At 44.4% G+C, this 13,225-nt stretch overlaps 1 protein-coding gene across 2 annotated transcripts in view; it reads right to left on the bottom strand.

Moving 5' to 3' along the window:
- SORCS1 (sortilin related VPS10 domain containing receptor 1) overlaps nt 1-13,225 on the bottom strand; it is a 423,910-nt gene that overhangs the window by 61,131 nt on the left and 349,554 nt on the right. For both annotated transcript variants that reach the window (XM_048857873.2, XM_048857874.2), the window contains exons 11-16: nt 10,156-10,258; nt 9,806-9,882; nt 6,367-6,458; nt 4,952-5,059; nt 4,521-4,638; nt 2,865-2,995 (exon numbers count right to left, since the gene is read on the bottom strand). In XM_048857873.2, coding sequence (XP_048713830.2) covers nt 2,865-2,995; nt 4,521-4,638; nt 4,952-5,059; nt 6,367-6,458; nt 9,806-9,882; nt 10,156-10,258 — 629 coding nt within the window. The remainder of the gene's footprint in view (nt 1-2,864; nt 2,996-4,520; nt 4,639-4,951; nt 5,060-6,366; nt 6,459-9,805; nt 9,883-10,155; nt 10,259-13,225) is intronic.

Raw genomic sequence — 13,225 nt, 5'->3', positions numbered from 1 at the left:
AGGCAGTTGCTAGGAAGGATTTGCCTTAGGAATGGAAGCTAAGTGCAGGTTTACCTCATTTCTGAAGCACTATTGCCCTCTGGCTGTGAGCCACAGACCATGCAAGTACCTGCAGCTTTGCCTTTGTCCCCTAATGTTTTCTTCTTTAGCTAATTACAGGGGAGGTTCCCTAGCAGGAGAGCTCACCAAAGCCGGAAGTTACTCACAAGGTTGTTCAGCCTTGTTGAGGGGGAAACAGCCAACCTAGCCTCAGCCAGTAGTTCTCTGTTCTTGGTTAGATAAAGATTGTAAATGTCCCCCAAATTCTATGAGATTTCTAGGAGAGAAGCTTTACAAAAATTATTTTATAAGGGCATATTTGTTGCTTTGGCCAGGGGAGACACACAGAAGCACCCACACACAATTTTAGATCCTAAGTCAAGATTGACCTGTGTTAGCACAACAAAAAAGGGCCACAACATCAGTGGAACCAGCAGAATTGCTGTCCTGATGCCATCTCCTTCCTCCAGATCAAGGCTTGCTGTTAGTCACTAAATTCATTTCTTTCTCTTTGGCTTCCCAAGGTTCTCTGGGAAATCTAGGTAAAACTAAGTGACTTTTTATATTAAAAGGAAAGCAAATCAAGTGGCCTATTTTAGTTATTGCTACTGAGCTGGGCTTTTTCCCAGGACAATACGGTGGGCTGTGCGGACACCAAAATGGATCAAAATCCAATTCCAGAAAGTGAATGAATCAAAAAAGGAGAGAGAAAGAAAAAGAGGAAAAGAGGAGGGGACAGCGATATTTGCCCCAGTGACTGTATGTTTGTATCTTCTGTGCTACAACAAAATCATAGTCATAAGAGCTGGGAAAGTCCTCACAGCCAAGCTAGACCTGTCGCCAGCCAGCACAGCATTGTTTTAATAGTATTTTGTCCAGCTTGCTTTTAAAGGTCTACCGGGATCCTGGCCTGATTTTCAAATTGTACTGAGCGTCATTGACTCCCACAGATTTCAGTGGGATTTGTGGGTGCTGATCAGCTCGGAAAAGAAAGCTGCAGGTTCCAATGCTGCAACATTTCCTTGGGAGACTACACCAAATCTAGCAGATGTCTCTCTCTCTCCCCTCAGGAAGTTTTCTCCGTTGTTTTTTTTTTTTTTTAAGTAAACATAGAAGAAATATGCTTTTTTCCTCTTGTAAATTTCATCACATTGCTCCTAGCTCTACAATGCAGTGCCGTGCCTGGAGCCCCAGATTTTCAGTTTAAGTGAAAGACAACTAATAAAACCCACTGATTCCGTTTTAAGGAAATAAACAATGAAAAATGAGAAAACACCAGAGGGGAGGGCAGGGGGTGGGGGTTTGGGGGGTGTAAAAGGATTTTCAACAGAACTGACTCCCTGTGTCCACAGTAAATTACAACTGGTCAACCCCAGGGGCAGTCCTCACTTAAACCTTGGCTGTTATGGTCCCCAACAGACATTCAGCAATCCAGAGTAGCTGGAGCCCTGGCCACACCCCAGTCACCCCCTAAATTCCTCCTTAGCCTGAGCATGCTCCTGGCACACCCCTATGTTGGAAAGGGGTCAGGTTATGATAAGGCCATTCCACTGGTCCTACCCACCCAGGCAATGCCCTTAAACCCATGATATTCCCCAGTGGGAAGATCTGGCTGGTTCCTGTCTTCTTTACACTGCCAGAGTGATGTAAAGGAGCTTGGATGCAGCTCAGAATCAGGACCTCTATGTGCATGAAATGTCAAGAGACGCAAGGAACCATATGATGCGAAAATATTCTTAAAACCAGCTGGAGCTCAATGGGATGTGAGGGAGTCACAATCCCAATCCTTGGGAAGACATATCCAGACAAGAATAGCTAATGACAGTGCCCAGCTGCACTGAATGATCTTTTCATGGTTACACATGGAGCCGCTCCTCTCTGTTAGATCACACTGCCCTGTATTCCAGAATCCCAGCACGCCTGCCACAAATCTCTTTGGGGGACAATGCTCTTTGAAGATGAGATCATTAAAGCAGCTTATCAGGTTTGAGTTACACTTGCAGAGTTAATTTATGGCACCAGTTGTTTTTATTCATTTGTCTTGGCTTTTACTGGCTGTCTGTTTTATACTGAAAAAAAAAAATCAATTATAAGAGAGGACAAAAACAAGTAAAAATCATCATATCCTTGGAGCAACACATACAACAAGGCTGCAAATAGCGTATGAGCTGAATCTCTTAGGCCCCATGTTACAGCTTATGGGTTTCAGAGTAGCAGCCGTGTTAGTCTGTATTCGCAAAAAGAAAAGGAGTACTAGTGACATGCGATGAAGTGAGCTGTAGCTCACGAAAGCTTCTGCTCAAATAAATTGGTTAGTCTCTAAGGTGCCACAAGTCCTCCTTTTCTTTTAGCTTATGGGTTGAATTCACAACATGTCACAGATCCTGGTGGAGGGCCTCTGGCAATGGAAAGGGCACCCGGAGATGAGCTTGGAGCAGCACAAAATAACCACAATACCTCTCTGCTCAGGAGTTCACACCTAGACAGTTCAGCCCCCAAAGTGTGCAATGCTGCACAGGATAGGGACATGAGCTAGACAACAGGTGATTATGTCAATTCAGCCTCGTTGGAGCCTTTGCAAATGGTGATCCTGACAATTTCTTCGGGGAGGTTAATGCTGCCTTTTCCAGCAGATCTCTGAGTCACTCTTTTCCTGAGCTGTTGCTTTTTCCTTACACCAGCAGGGGGTGATCGATCTACATACCTGCCCAAACATACTCCTCTATATATCTGCAAGGCTAACCCTTTGTATGCAGATCAAGTGAGTCTCATGTTGGCATGGGCAGAAGCACATCTCTCATGTGTATCCCATCTGCATTGCTCACCAATCAAAGTCTGCCTCTGTGCAAACACATGGTTCCGATGCCATGGCCCCAGCGTATTTTCCCTGCATGCACTTCTTCTCCGATTTGCGTTTCCTGTAGATCCGTTTTGCTCCCATAATGCATGCTTCTCCCTGAAATCAAAAACAAAACAGTCTATCTTTACGCCATCGTTATCATTTTTGTCACCCCAATTTGGTAAATTTTAACAGTTGTGTTGACTGTATTACAGGATGATTCTGTGGGCCAAATTCTCTATTGGTGTAGAGGAGCAGCAACCACTGTTGAAGCCAAAGGGGCTGCATAATGTATACCAGCAGACAATCTGCCCTATCGGCTAATGTGTGTATCCAAATGTGGACCAAAAACTTTTCCACAAAGTCCAGGAGTATTTGAATCCAGAGTTTTGATTTGCGGATCAGATTGATTTGTACCGTAAGTACTATAACAACTGACAGCACAGACTGATCCCTCTGATGTCTGAGATACTGAAGAGACAGAGCTAGTCCATTTTTTAAGTCTTCTTTTTCAGCTAACCAGCTCTACTGAACTCTGTCATTTGTTTGTACATAAAGCTACTCCAAACATTTGGAGTGCAGGATGAGCGTATTGTCTGTTATGTACTGAACTCAAACACTTGTTATATAACTGACTCAAGCACCCTGCAAAATATTTTTTTTCTCTAGGGAAATCACAGAAGAGAAGGCTCAGACTTGCACTCTCAATAGGAACCCAATCTAGAGGCAAGAATTTGGGGCAGTCTTCCATTAATAGTTTCACATGCTCAGAAGCAGACGTAATCAAAGATGGACTGTGCAGACCTTGGCTTTTTAGCTTATGCAAGCACAGAAAGACAAAAACAAAATACATTTGTCAGGCTTGTTATATTTTACTCCCATTTGAATTCCTGGATGTAAATGGAGTTTTTTTCACAGCTGTGCCTGGCTCATGTAAATGAAGGGCAGAACAGTGCCCAGTGTAAAATAGTGTTGCTCCACTGATTTCACAGGAGATGTACATCAGCTGACCATCTGACCCACAGTTGGGACTTCAGGGTGGCATGTGTGTCTCACTGGAATAGTCAATCTAAGCCCAGCCCACTTTAATTTTATATTACCTCTTAAACCCTTTCCCAAGAAGTTTATAAATAGATATGCCCTATTCTCTGACAGTGTAAAGGAGTTCAGCTCTATTGACTTCAATAAGCCACTAGACCATTTGGGCCATAGTTTATTCTAACCCTACAGAATATAAAACACCATGTAAAAAGTGTCATGAGCTAGGAATTATACTCTAGGGCCTAGATTCCCAAAAGTATTTAGGTGCCTAAGTCCCATTGACTGTATTGGCACTTAGATGCCTATTTACTTTTGAGGATCTGGGCCTACATGACTATCTGAGCCATGCTTGCAGGTGTCCAGGGAAAACTTGGAACACCTGCTTCTTTCTAAGCCCTGGCTTGCATCCATAGAGATGGAAGCAGCCCATAGGCTGCAGCTTGAAGTCAGTGTATAATTGAAATGAAATATTACAGACCAGTAATAGTTTCATCCGGTGACTCTGAGCCACCAAGTTAGCAGGAAAAGAGCTTGGTCTTCACCAGTGTTCAGCTGCAGAATCATCAAGACCTCAACTCACATCCAGTTTCATGCTTCTTACCTGGCTATGGAGCTGCCACGGCCGGTAGTCCTCTTCTGCACATCTCCTGTCAAAAATGGACTTGTAGTCCACTTTCACCAGCTGCCACTCGGAGCGATGGCTGAAGTGTCCGAACACTCTACAGAGCACAGGAAGGAAGAGTTTATACATTCAAAGGCATCGCCAATGCAGCCTGCTCAGTATGGCATTTACCCAGGGTCAAATTTTCAGAAGCATCAGAGGGTACATCCACACTGTAGACTTCCCAGTTCAGGGAGATGTACACGTGCTAGCTCTTTTGGAGCTAGCACCTAAAAATAGTAGCATGGTCCCATACATAGCCTGGACAGAGGTGTCTTTACAGAAGGATCTGGCCCAAGTAAGTGTTTATGGTGCAGTTCTCATCAGACTTTACTTGATGTTGGCTGTTTTCCCTTTACACGGTCACTTACGTCATGATCAGAGTCTCCTCCCCGGGCTCACCCAATACCCCATCAACAAAGAGTGGGATGGACGTGAAGCTGTACTTGCTCCAGGATCTCCCTTCATCGAAACTTAACCTAGTGGGAAAAGCAGAAGCGTCACCATCTCTCAGACACAGCTGCAGGAAATGGAGCTGCTCGACATAAAGAGACAAAAGGTAGGAGCAGCCTCAACAGCGAGGCAGGCCAAGTTTTAAAAAATATGACTAAGGATTTTGGGTGCCTACTCCGAGTTGCTTTAAAGGTGCTTGATTTGCAGCACATTCTGAGCACCCGCCCTCTGAAAATCAGGCCCTTTTCAGATGTCACAGGGCGAGCATCATAATGCTGAGGCTTCCAAAACCAAGTCGCTTTTGATAATCTTGATTTTAATGCCCCACACAAAGATTTCTTCTGGTTTGGCTAAAAGGTCTCCATCCCACTGCTGCTGAATCCTTTTAGCCTGCCAGAGCAAACAAACAGCTGTCTCTGCTCTTGGCCACCGCAGTCTAAGTCCTAGAAAGAACTACTTGTTTTGGGCATCATAAATCAGAGCATTGATCAAGCTAGTCTGGCATGATACTGCTAATCAGTGGCCAATACTTAAGTGGTGGTAACTCATGAAGTCATGTGTGAGACTGTAATTTTAAGGGCAATCCACAGGACTCCACAGCCAAGATTTTTAAAAAGTGACTTGTGATCTTTCAGCTTGAGATACCTTAAAAGGAGCTATTTTCAGAGTGCAGGAGCTTGGCACTTTCTGAAAACGGGGTCCCTTTCAGGCGTCTCACGATGAAAATCCAAAACCACTTGTCGCTTTCTAAAACCTTGATCTGTGTGTGTTCGATATTGGCAAGACACTGACTGTAGGGCTGGCTGCGTAAGGATAAACAGCACAAAGCGATGCTCTGTCCGGGTAGTACAACAGCTGCTCCTAGTGGTGACAATGCTACTTTATGCGTTGGATAGCCCTGATGCGATCGAATAAAGTTGTGGCCGAACTGCTGCCCTCCATCTCGGAGATAATTTCAGCCACTGATTTGCAAATAAAGCACCCATCAGGAGACTGAGCCTACTCCAAACTCCAACTTAATGGCCAGACTCAAGGGGCCAAACCTTCACCTGGGGCAGATCAGTGTAGTTCCACTGATTTTAATGGAATGATGCTGATTTACCATCACTGAGGATCTGGTGCCAGAACTAAATAACCTGTTTCCCCACTTGCACTTACGTGTGAAATCACCGGCACCGCTTTAGCCTTATCGGAGTGAATGCCTGTAAATTTCTTAATTGACATATTCCGGCATGTAGCTGAACAAAATTAGTCACAGTTTAACTGCCAGCAGCACATAATCTGGAATGAAGGACTCCCTGACAAATGGGATCAGCACGGTCACAGTCATTACCATAGATGTCTGATAGGCAAAGATGTGTGTTTCATGGCGACCAGGACTCCACCTTGATCCAGGTACAAAACACTGTGCTCCTCTTCAAAGATCTGCAAAACATACATATACCCAGGTCTGTTTTCCTTAGCCTTGATAAAAGGCCACACTCTTATTCAGGAAGAGGCACTGGATGGGAATATGTTTACTAAACTACGGAGCAGGGGAAAGACACGTTATTACCCAGACAGTTCCGATTTTTTATGTTGCTATCTTGCTGCCCCCTTGTCAAATGAATTTCATCCTGCTACCTGGTAGGGAGAATCTATTTGAAATATGATACTTTTAGATCATCACTCATCCCTACCCTGCAGAGTGGGGAGCTTTGTTTGAGGTGCAGGAAGCTTCACTTTGCAGGTGTCTTACAAAGACCATATGGGAGGGGTTTGAGAGAACAAAGAGAGCTGGGCAAACAATGCAAAAAATTATTTCCCTCAGTATTTGTTTACATATTAAAACAGGTTTCCTTTGGCCGGGTCCCTTTTACATTCTTCTTCTGCAAACATCCATGTAGTCCAGTTTTGGTAGTAGTCCTCAGATAGCACATTTTAAGATCACTGCTTGGCTAATTTAGGAATTCAGATTTTAGGGGTCTAATCTCATGTCCATTGACCTCGATAGAAAAGCTTCCATCCACTTCAATGACACAAGACCAGGTTCTAAATGTACACACCTGATCATAAGAGTTGCACTCTTCCAATCAGAGAGAAGATATGCTACTCTGTGACCGATCACAACAGAGCTCGAATTTTGGATTTCAAATAGCGAGCCATGGAACGAAAAGGAGTTTTGTAAAATGCTCTTGAATAGCAAATAAATGATGGAGACCCAGGATCTGTTTGCAGCCATTTCTCCAACAAAAAGGTGAGAAGATCCATCGAACAAATTATTCATTTTATTAATTATTCACTCAGATCCAGCAAGAATAAAGGCACATTTCCAGTAGAGAGGAAAGTCAGTCCAGTGGTTCATGCTTGCTTGGGACTTGAGAGACATAGGTTCATTTCCCTAGTCTGCCCTAGACTCTCTGTGTGACCTTGGACAACTCAGAGTCTCTCTGTGACTCAGTTCCCCACCAGTTCCCGTAGAATGGAAATAACAGCACTTCCCTACCTCACAGGGGTGTGGTGAAGAGGAACACACTAACAGTGTGAGCACTCAGATACTGCAGAGATGCGGGTCAGGTAAGTACCACAGAGAAATAGTTTTGCGAGTGTCCCTGGAAATCCCTGCCATTTTCTCCCTCTATTCACCTTCGGAACTCCTCTCCACCGCTCATATCGGCTTGACTCATCCTTCCTTTTTTTAAAATGGGAGCAACATCCAGACTCCATAAATGTTGATCTCTGGGGGAGGGGTTGCGGGGAAGGGAAGTGCTCTATAGCAACATGAAGGACTCTGTTCTCCATTTCCCCACTGCTTCCAGCCCATGCGAACACTGGAATGCTGGAATATACAGAGTGAGTCAGAACAGTGGTCCCTTGAATCCAGCACCCTTCAATCATCAGGGCCAGTATCAGACACTTCAGAGTCAGGGCCCAAGCAATGGCGCTCCCCACCCCCAAACTCATCTCTCCTGCAAGGCAGAGCAACTGCCAGTCCAAGACTGACTATTTGCATTGTCAAAAACATCTAACTATACACTTAATTTCAATGTATGAGAATTATTGCATGTTAAATAAATGCCAGCTAATTATTACAACATATTTAATGGTGCACAGCAGCCATGCATTAGATTATCCAGCCTTCTACCTGATTGCTAAATTTCATTAGTTATGTGCTCTCAGAGTAAGGGATATTTAAGATGCAGAACAGTGGGGAGGGAAGGGGGCAAACACATTTGTTTCAGTAATCACAGTGTCTAACTCGTGTGTCATGAGGCTTTGCTTCTGTGTGTGAGATTTATAGTCCGAGCAGAACACGAGATATTTTTCATTCTCATCCATCTTCTTTCAGGTTAAGTCCTTGGCTTGATGTGCTCCATCAAGAAGAAAATATGCTCATGATTCTGCTGTGCTGTTCGGGTCAGAGAGGACCTTGTATTTTAGAGACTGTTTGTCTTTGCAGTGGTCGTGCTAGTGACCAAGGACTGGATGGGGATCCTTGATAACTGTTTGGAGGGTGTAATCATCAGAAGGGAGAGGAACTGTTGAGGTTCACACAAGGGTATAACTAAGAGTAATATGAAAGGAATAAGAGACAGCACTTGTCCTCTCATAATAAATGAAAAAAGGTGACTGCCAATGAAATAGGAAGGCAGAAAACTTAATAAAAGTGAAGATTTTTTTTTAAACTAAACACATGTTAACCTGTACTATTCAGTGCCATAGGATATTACTGAGGACAAAAACTTAAACATATTGGGGAAAAAACTAGACATTTATATGGATACTAAGAATATACACCGTTATATTAGACAGGATACAAAATGTAAGCAACCGAAACATTCATGCTTAGGAACATAGGAATGAAAGAACCAGCATATTGGATCAAGTCCTGTAGTTCAATATCCTGTCTCAGGGTGGCCAGCACCAGATGCTTCAGAGAAGAAACCCTGGAGTAGGCAGTTATGGGATAATGTGTCCAAAGGCAAACGTTTCCTCCTAACCAAGTTTATTAGAAGTGGGCTAGTAATCTAAGGCCCTGATCCAAAGCCGATTCAAGTCAATGGAAAGGCTCCTATTGATTTCAACAGGCTTTGGATCAGGTCCTAAAGCATGAGGGTTTATATCCCCTTCCCGGAACAAGCCAACCACTTGTTGGCAGGGGCTTGGTAGAATTTTTCTCTTTTGGATGGGTCCATGGACACGTGTACATTTCCAAGGTTAACTCCTTCCTTAGAAGCAACTGGTCCAACAAGGACAACTGGCCTGATCCACTGTGGCAATTTCTATGCCATAGTATCTGAATGCCTCACAATGTTTAATTTATCTTCACAACACCGCCATGAGGCCGGGCAGTTTTATTATCCCCATTTTACAGATGGGACACTGAGGCACAGAGAAGCTAAGTAATTTGCACACACACACAGAAAGTCTACGGCAAGGATTGAACCTGGCTCTCCCAAATCCTATGCAAGTGCCCTACCACTGGGCCTTCCTTCTCTAGATGTCTGCTCCAGCCACCCAAAACTCTAGTGCAGCTAAACTCCCATGGAAAGCCACAAACAAACTCCCTTCAGCTGTATTTGAAAATACCAGCCTTGGTGGCAGGGACACATTCCCACTTTTTAACAAGAAATAGCATCAGAAAAAAGCCAGTAGGAATTACCCTTCGCTTGGGTTAGTACCAATTATTCTGCCACCAAAAAGGGAAAAAACAAAACAAAAACAGATCGCCTTTTTAAAGCAACTCACCTTCCCTTCATTTGACACTCAAGGCTGTGCTTCACGTTATTTACCTGTCTCCACGTGTTCCCAGCGTCCGATGAAACAAACATGCTGATGTCATTGTCTGACAATTCGGTACCGATGTTACCTGTAAGGAGAACCTGATTCAGTGCAACAACAACATTTTAGGACATCAGAAAGCGAGCTGCCTCAGTGGTACAAATGGATTTTTACCTTTTCCTAAGCAAAGGATTTCAGTGTTGGGGAGGGGGAAGAATTGTGATTTCAGTTTGGCAGGGAAACTTAATTACAAGATCAAAGTCCAAATACTTCTATTTCCATACACAGTGGGAATGCAATAGGTGGAATCTGATGTATACAACAATTTATGGACAACAGATAGTAACTGAATGTTTCATACCAGAAGCCACGATAATGCTAGGGGCAGTATCTCGGCTGGCGATGTTTCCTGAAGTGTAGGGGTTCTCTGAAACCTTTAGGTGAAGATGCAGCGAACAATAGGGCTGGAGAAAAAGAGTGGGGTGGGGGGAAGAGACAAGTCATAAAGGGCATCCCATTCATTCTCCCTTCCCAATGGTCATTCGTACATCAGAGTGATGACCATGGAACATCAGAACAGAGGACTGGAAGGGGTCCCCTGCTATTGTGGACAATCCGTGAGAACCTAGCTTTCCTTACTCCTTTCCTGAAGGCTAAAAAAAAAAAAAAAGCTAATTGCAAAATAGAAAAAAAAACCCAAAAGCTGGAAGCAAATGGAACGCCAGCCCGAGGGACATATGCCAGCCAGTCTGTGAACAACAGTGTAACAAGGTCTGAGGATACCATTAGCACAGCTCTGTGAGCGAAGCACTGCAAGCCGCTATGTATTGACACGGGCAGTCTAATGAAAAGGCAAACCCCAAACTGTCTTTCAAATCCTGGCAGCGAAAAGCTGGTTCTCTCTCCCACTCTTTTGATTCCTTTTATTTAAAGAGATCTGTTCCATGCCATAGTAACAAGGCAAAATTGTAAGGACAACAACAAAGAGGAGAGGAGTAGGAGATGCCACAGATACATTGTGCATGCAACTGCTGGTATTATTCATCATTCATTATTATTATGATTTTAAAAGGGACAGATATCCTGAGCCAAGGAGCTTACAATCTCAGGGTCCAATCTTGCAAACAGATCCCCACTCAAGATCCCTCGCTCCCATGCAGTGTCCAACCGGAGACAATGAGCCTCTGTGAGCATGGATCTCTTTGGAGGATTTTACACAGGTTGCAAAAAGACAGAGCATCAAACCCAGAGGGGATGAGAGTGCCGAATAGGGAAAGGGCAGAGGAGGGGTAGAACAGCAAGACTGAGAATCTGGGTGGTTTGGATGAGAGGAGAGAGTGTGTTTGGTGGACTGGAACTAGGGGCAGAAGGCATGAAGATCTGTGGGTGGGAAAAGGATGTAGAGGGGCAGGGGATGGGTCTTCTATGTTTGCAGAGTGCCTGGCACACAGACAAACTAGAGAGGTGAGAGCACATGAAGCCTCCACTGAAACTAACAGGCACTGGAGTTGCTCAGCTCCTTTCTCAGGATTTGGTCCAATAATAACACATGCACTCTGTGGTAGTGTTGTAAGTACGATCTCTACCACGTGCATCTGCAAAGACTGGAGGAACCCCACAGAGCATACGTGAGAAACAAAGGTACACCCACTGCCCTCCAACACCCTTCTAGGAGTGGGAAGAAGATCATGATTAACCAGAGAATGGGCACCGTGCCCCAGAACGATTCATAGAAGTTAGACATGGATGAGACCTACAGTGAAGACTAGAAAGGTTGTGATTTACTGAGTGAAAGGATGTATCTGCAATGCTGTAGCATAGCAAACTTTTTTCAAATGCCAACCTGTTAATGGTAGGCCTTCCTTTGGCTAGTTCAGGATGGTCACTTGGAGCATAATATTGCCCCTGTTGTGGACATACTTATGCCTCTCAGAGTTTGAAATGCGAGTCCCTCAATGAGGATGTCAACCACCAAAGTCAGCAAGTACCACTCCTGCAAAGGTGAGCCCAATGGCCATGTCGGGAGGAGATTAGCTCGCTTCTTAGACTTCAATCCTTTTAGATTATGCTGCTTGAGGTTTCCTTTTATCTTGTATTTGTATCACTTCATAGTTATATATTGTATAGGTGTAAGCCCCACTGATGAAAAGTGCTATATAAAAGCCAGCTATTATTGCCATCATTATTACATAGATTCAGGGTATATAAAAACAAGTACTAAGACCCAGGCCCCAGTGCAAGAGCTGACATCCTGCCTGTCATAATGCAGTAATGCCTAGATGCCCCAACCAAGATTAGAGCACCACCTAAAAGCTGACCTTTCCTCTCCACCCACACAGCTAAAACTATTGTTCAGCTTCTCATCATCTTGCATCTTGACTACTGCAACCTTCTCCTCTCTGGCTTTGACAAATGCATTCTTGCCCCATGTACATCCATGCAAAGGTATCCTGGCTTGTCACTTTGACCCCCTCTTTGCTTCCTTCCACTGGTTCCCCCTTCTCCACCGCATCAAACACCAGCTTCTGGTCTCCGCTTTTAGGCCTACCCCTGCACAGCCTATCATCTCTTCTATGATACTGAGACATCATTATTTGTTGTTATGATTGATTCGTTCTGTGGTAGTGCGTAGGAGCCCTAGTCATGGATTCAAACCCCATTGTGCCCACTCAAAGCTGGGTAACTAACACCCCGAGGTGCTTTTGCAAGCCCCAGCCTAAAACCCTGCCCCATTGGGCACAATAGCCTATTTCTATAGCACTTCCACAAGTCCCTTTTCCTGTGCTCCTTCTGATCAAAATGTCCCCATGGAGCCCTGGTTTATTTTCAAGCCTCTACTACATTTCTAGCAGTTCTGCTCAGCCAATCTCGGTGCTCTGCTTTCTGTGACTCTGTGCAGCGTGAGGACTCAAGACGTGCCAATCTCACTGCCACTAGCCCCAAAATTGAAAGAAGATTTTTAACAGCTTGGGTCTCTCCTCCAACTCAAAGCTTGTTGCTCTCTTACTTCGCATCACCGGTGCATTTTCTGTACAGTTCCCCCCTTCCTCTCCCCTGCTACAAGGCTCTCACTTTTATTCAACCAACGAAAGGAAAACTGGCAGCTGGCTCTTTCAGAAAGAAGACCTGTCCCAGCACGTGCTAGTAAGTCAGTTTAGTTCAGGTTTCTTCTAATTCCTTCCTTGCACATTTCTAGCTCAACCTGTGATCCAGACCTTCTGTGCCCTAGTTGGTCCCTGATCTTCTGGTATTCCATCCCTTGTTAATACCTAAGCATGAAGAAGTATCCATACTGGCTCAGCCAATGGGTGTGGCATCCTGCCTGTTTCTATAATTTGACACTCCAGGGGAAGGCTGAAAAACAAACAAGCCCCTCTGACCATGTATTTCACCTGGCCAGTTTGTGCAATGCTGTAAGATGAGTGAGGGAG

The sequence above is a fragment of the Caretta caretta genome, chromosome 7 (genome assembly GCF_965140235.1).
Source record: "Caretta caretta isolate rCarCar2 chromosome 7, rCarCar1.hap1, whole genome shotgun sequence".
Lineage (NCBI taxonomy): Eukaryota > Metazoa > Chordata > Testudines > Cheloniidae > Caretta > Caretta caretta.
The sequence above is the reverse complement of the archived record's forward strand: the minus strand, read 5'-3'. Positions and strand labels throughout refer to the sequence as shown.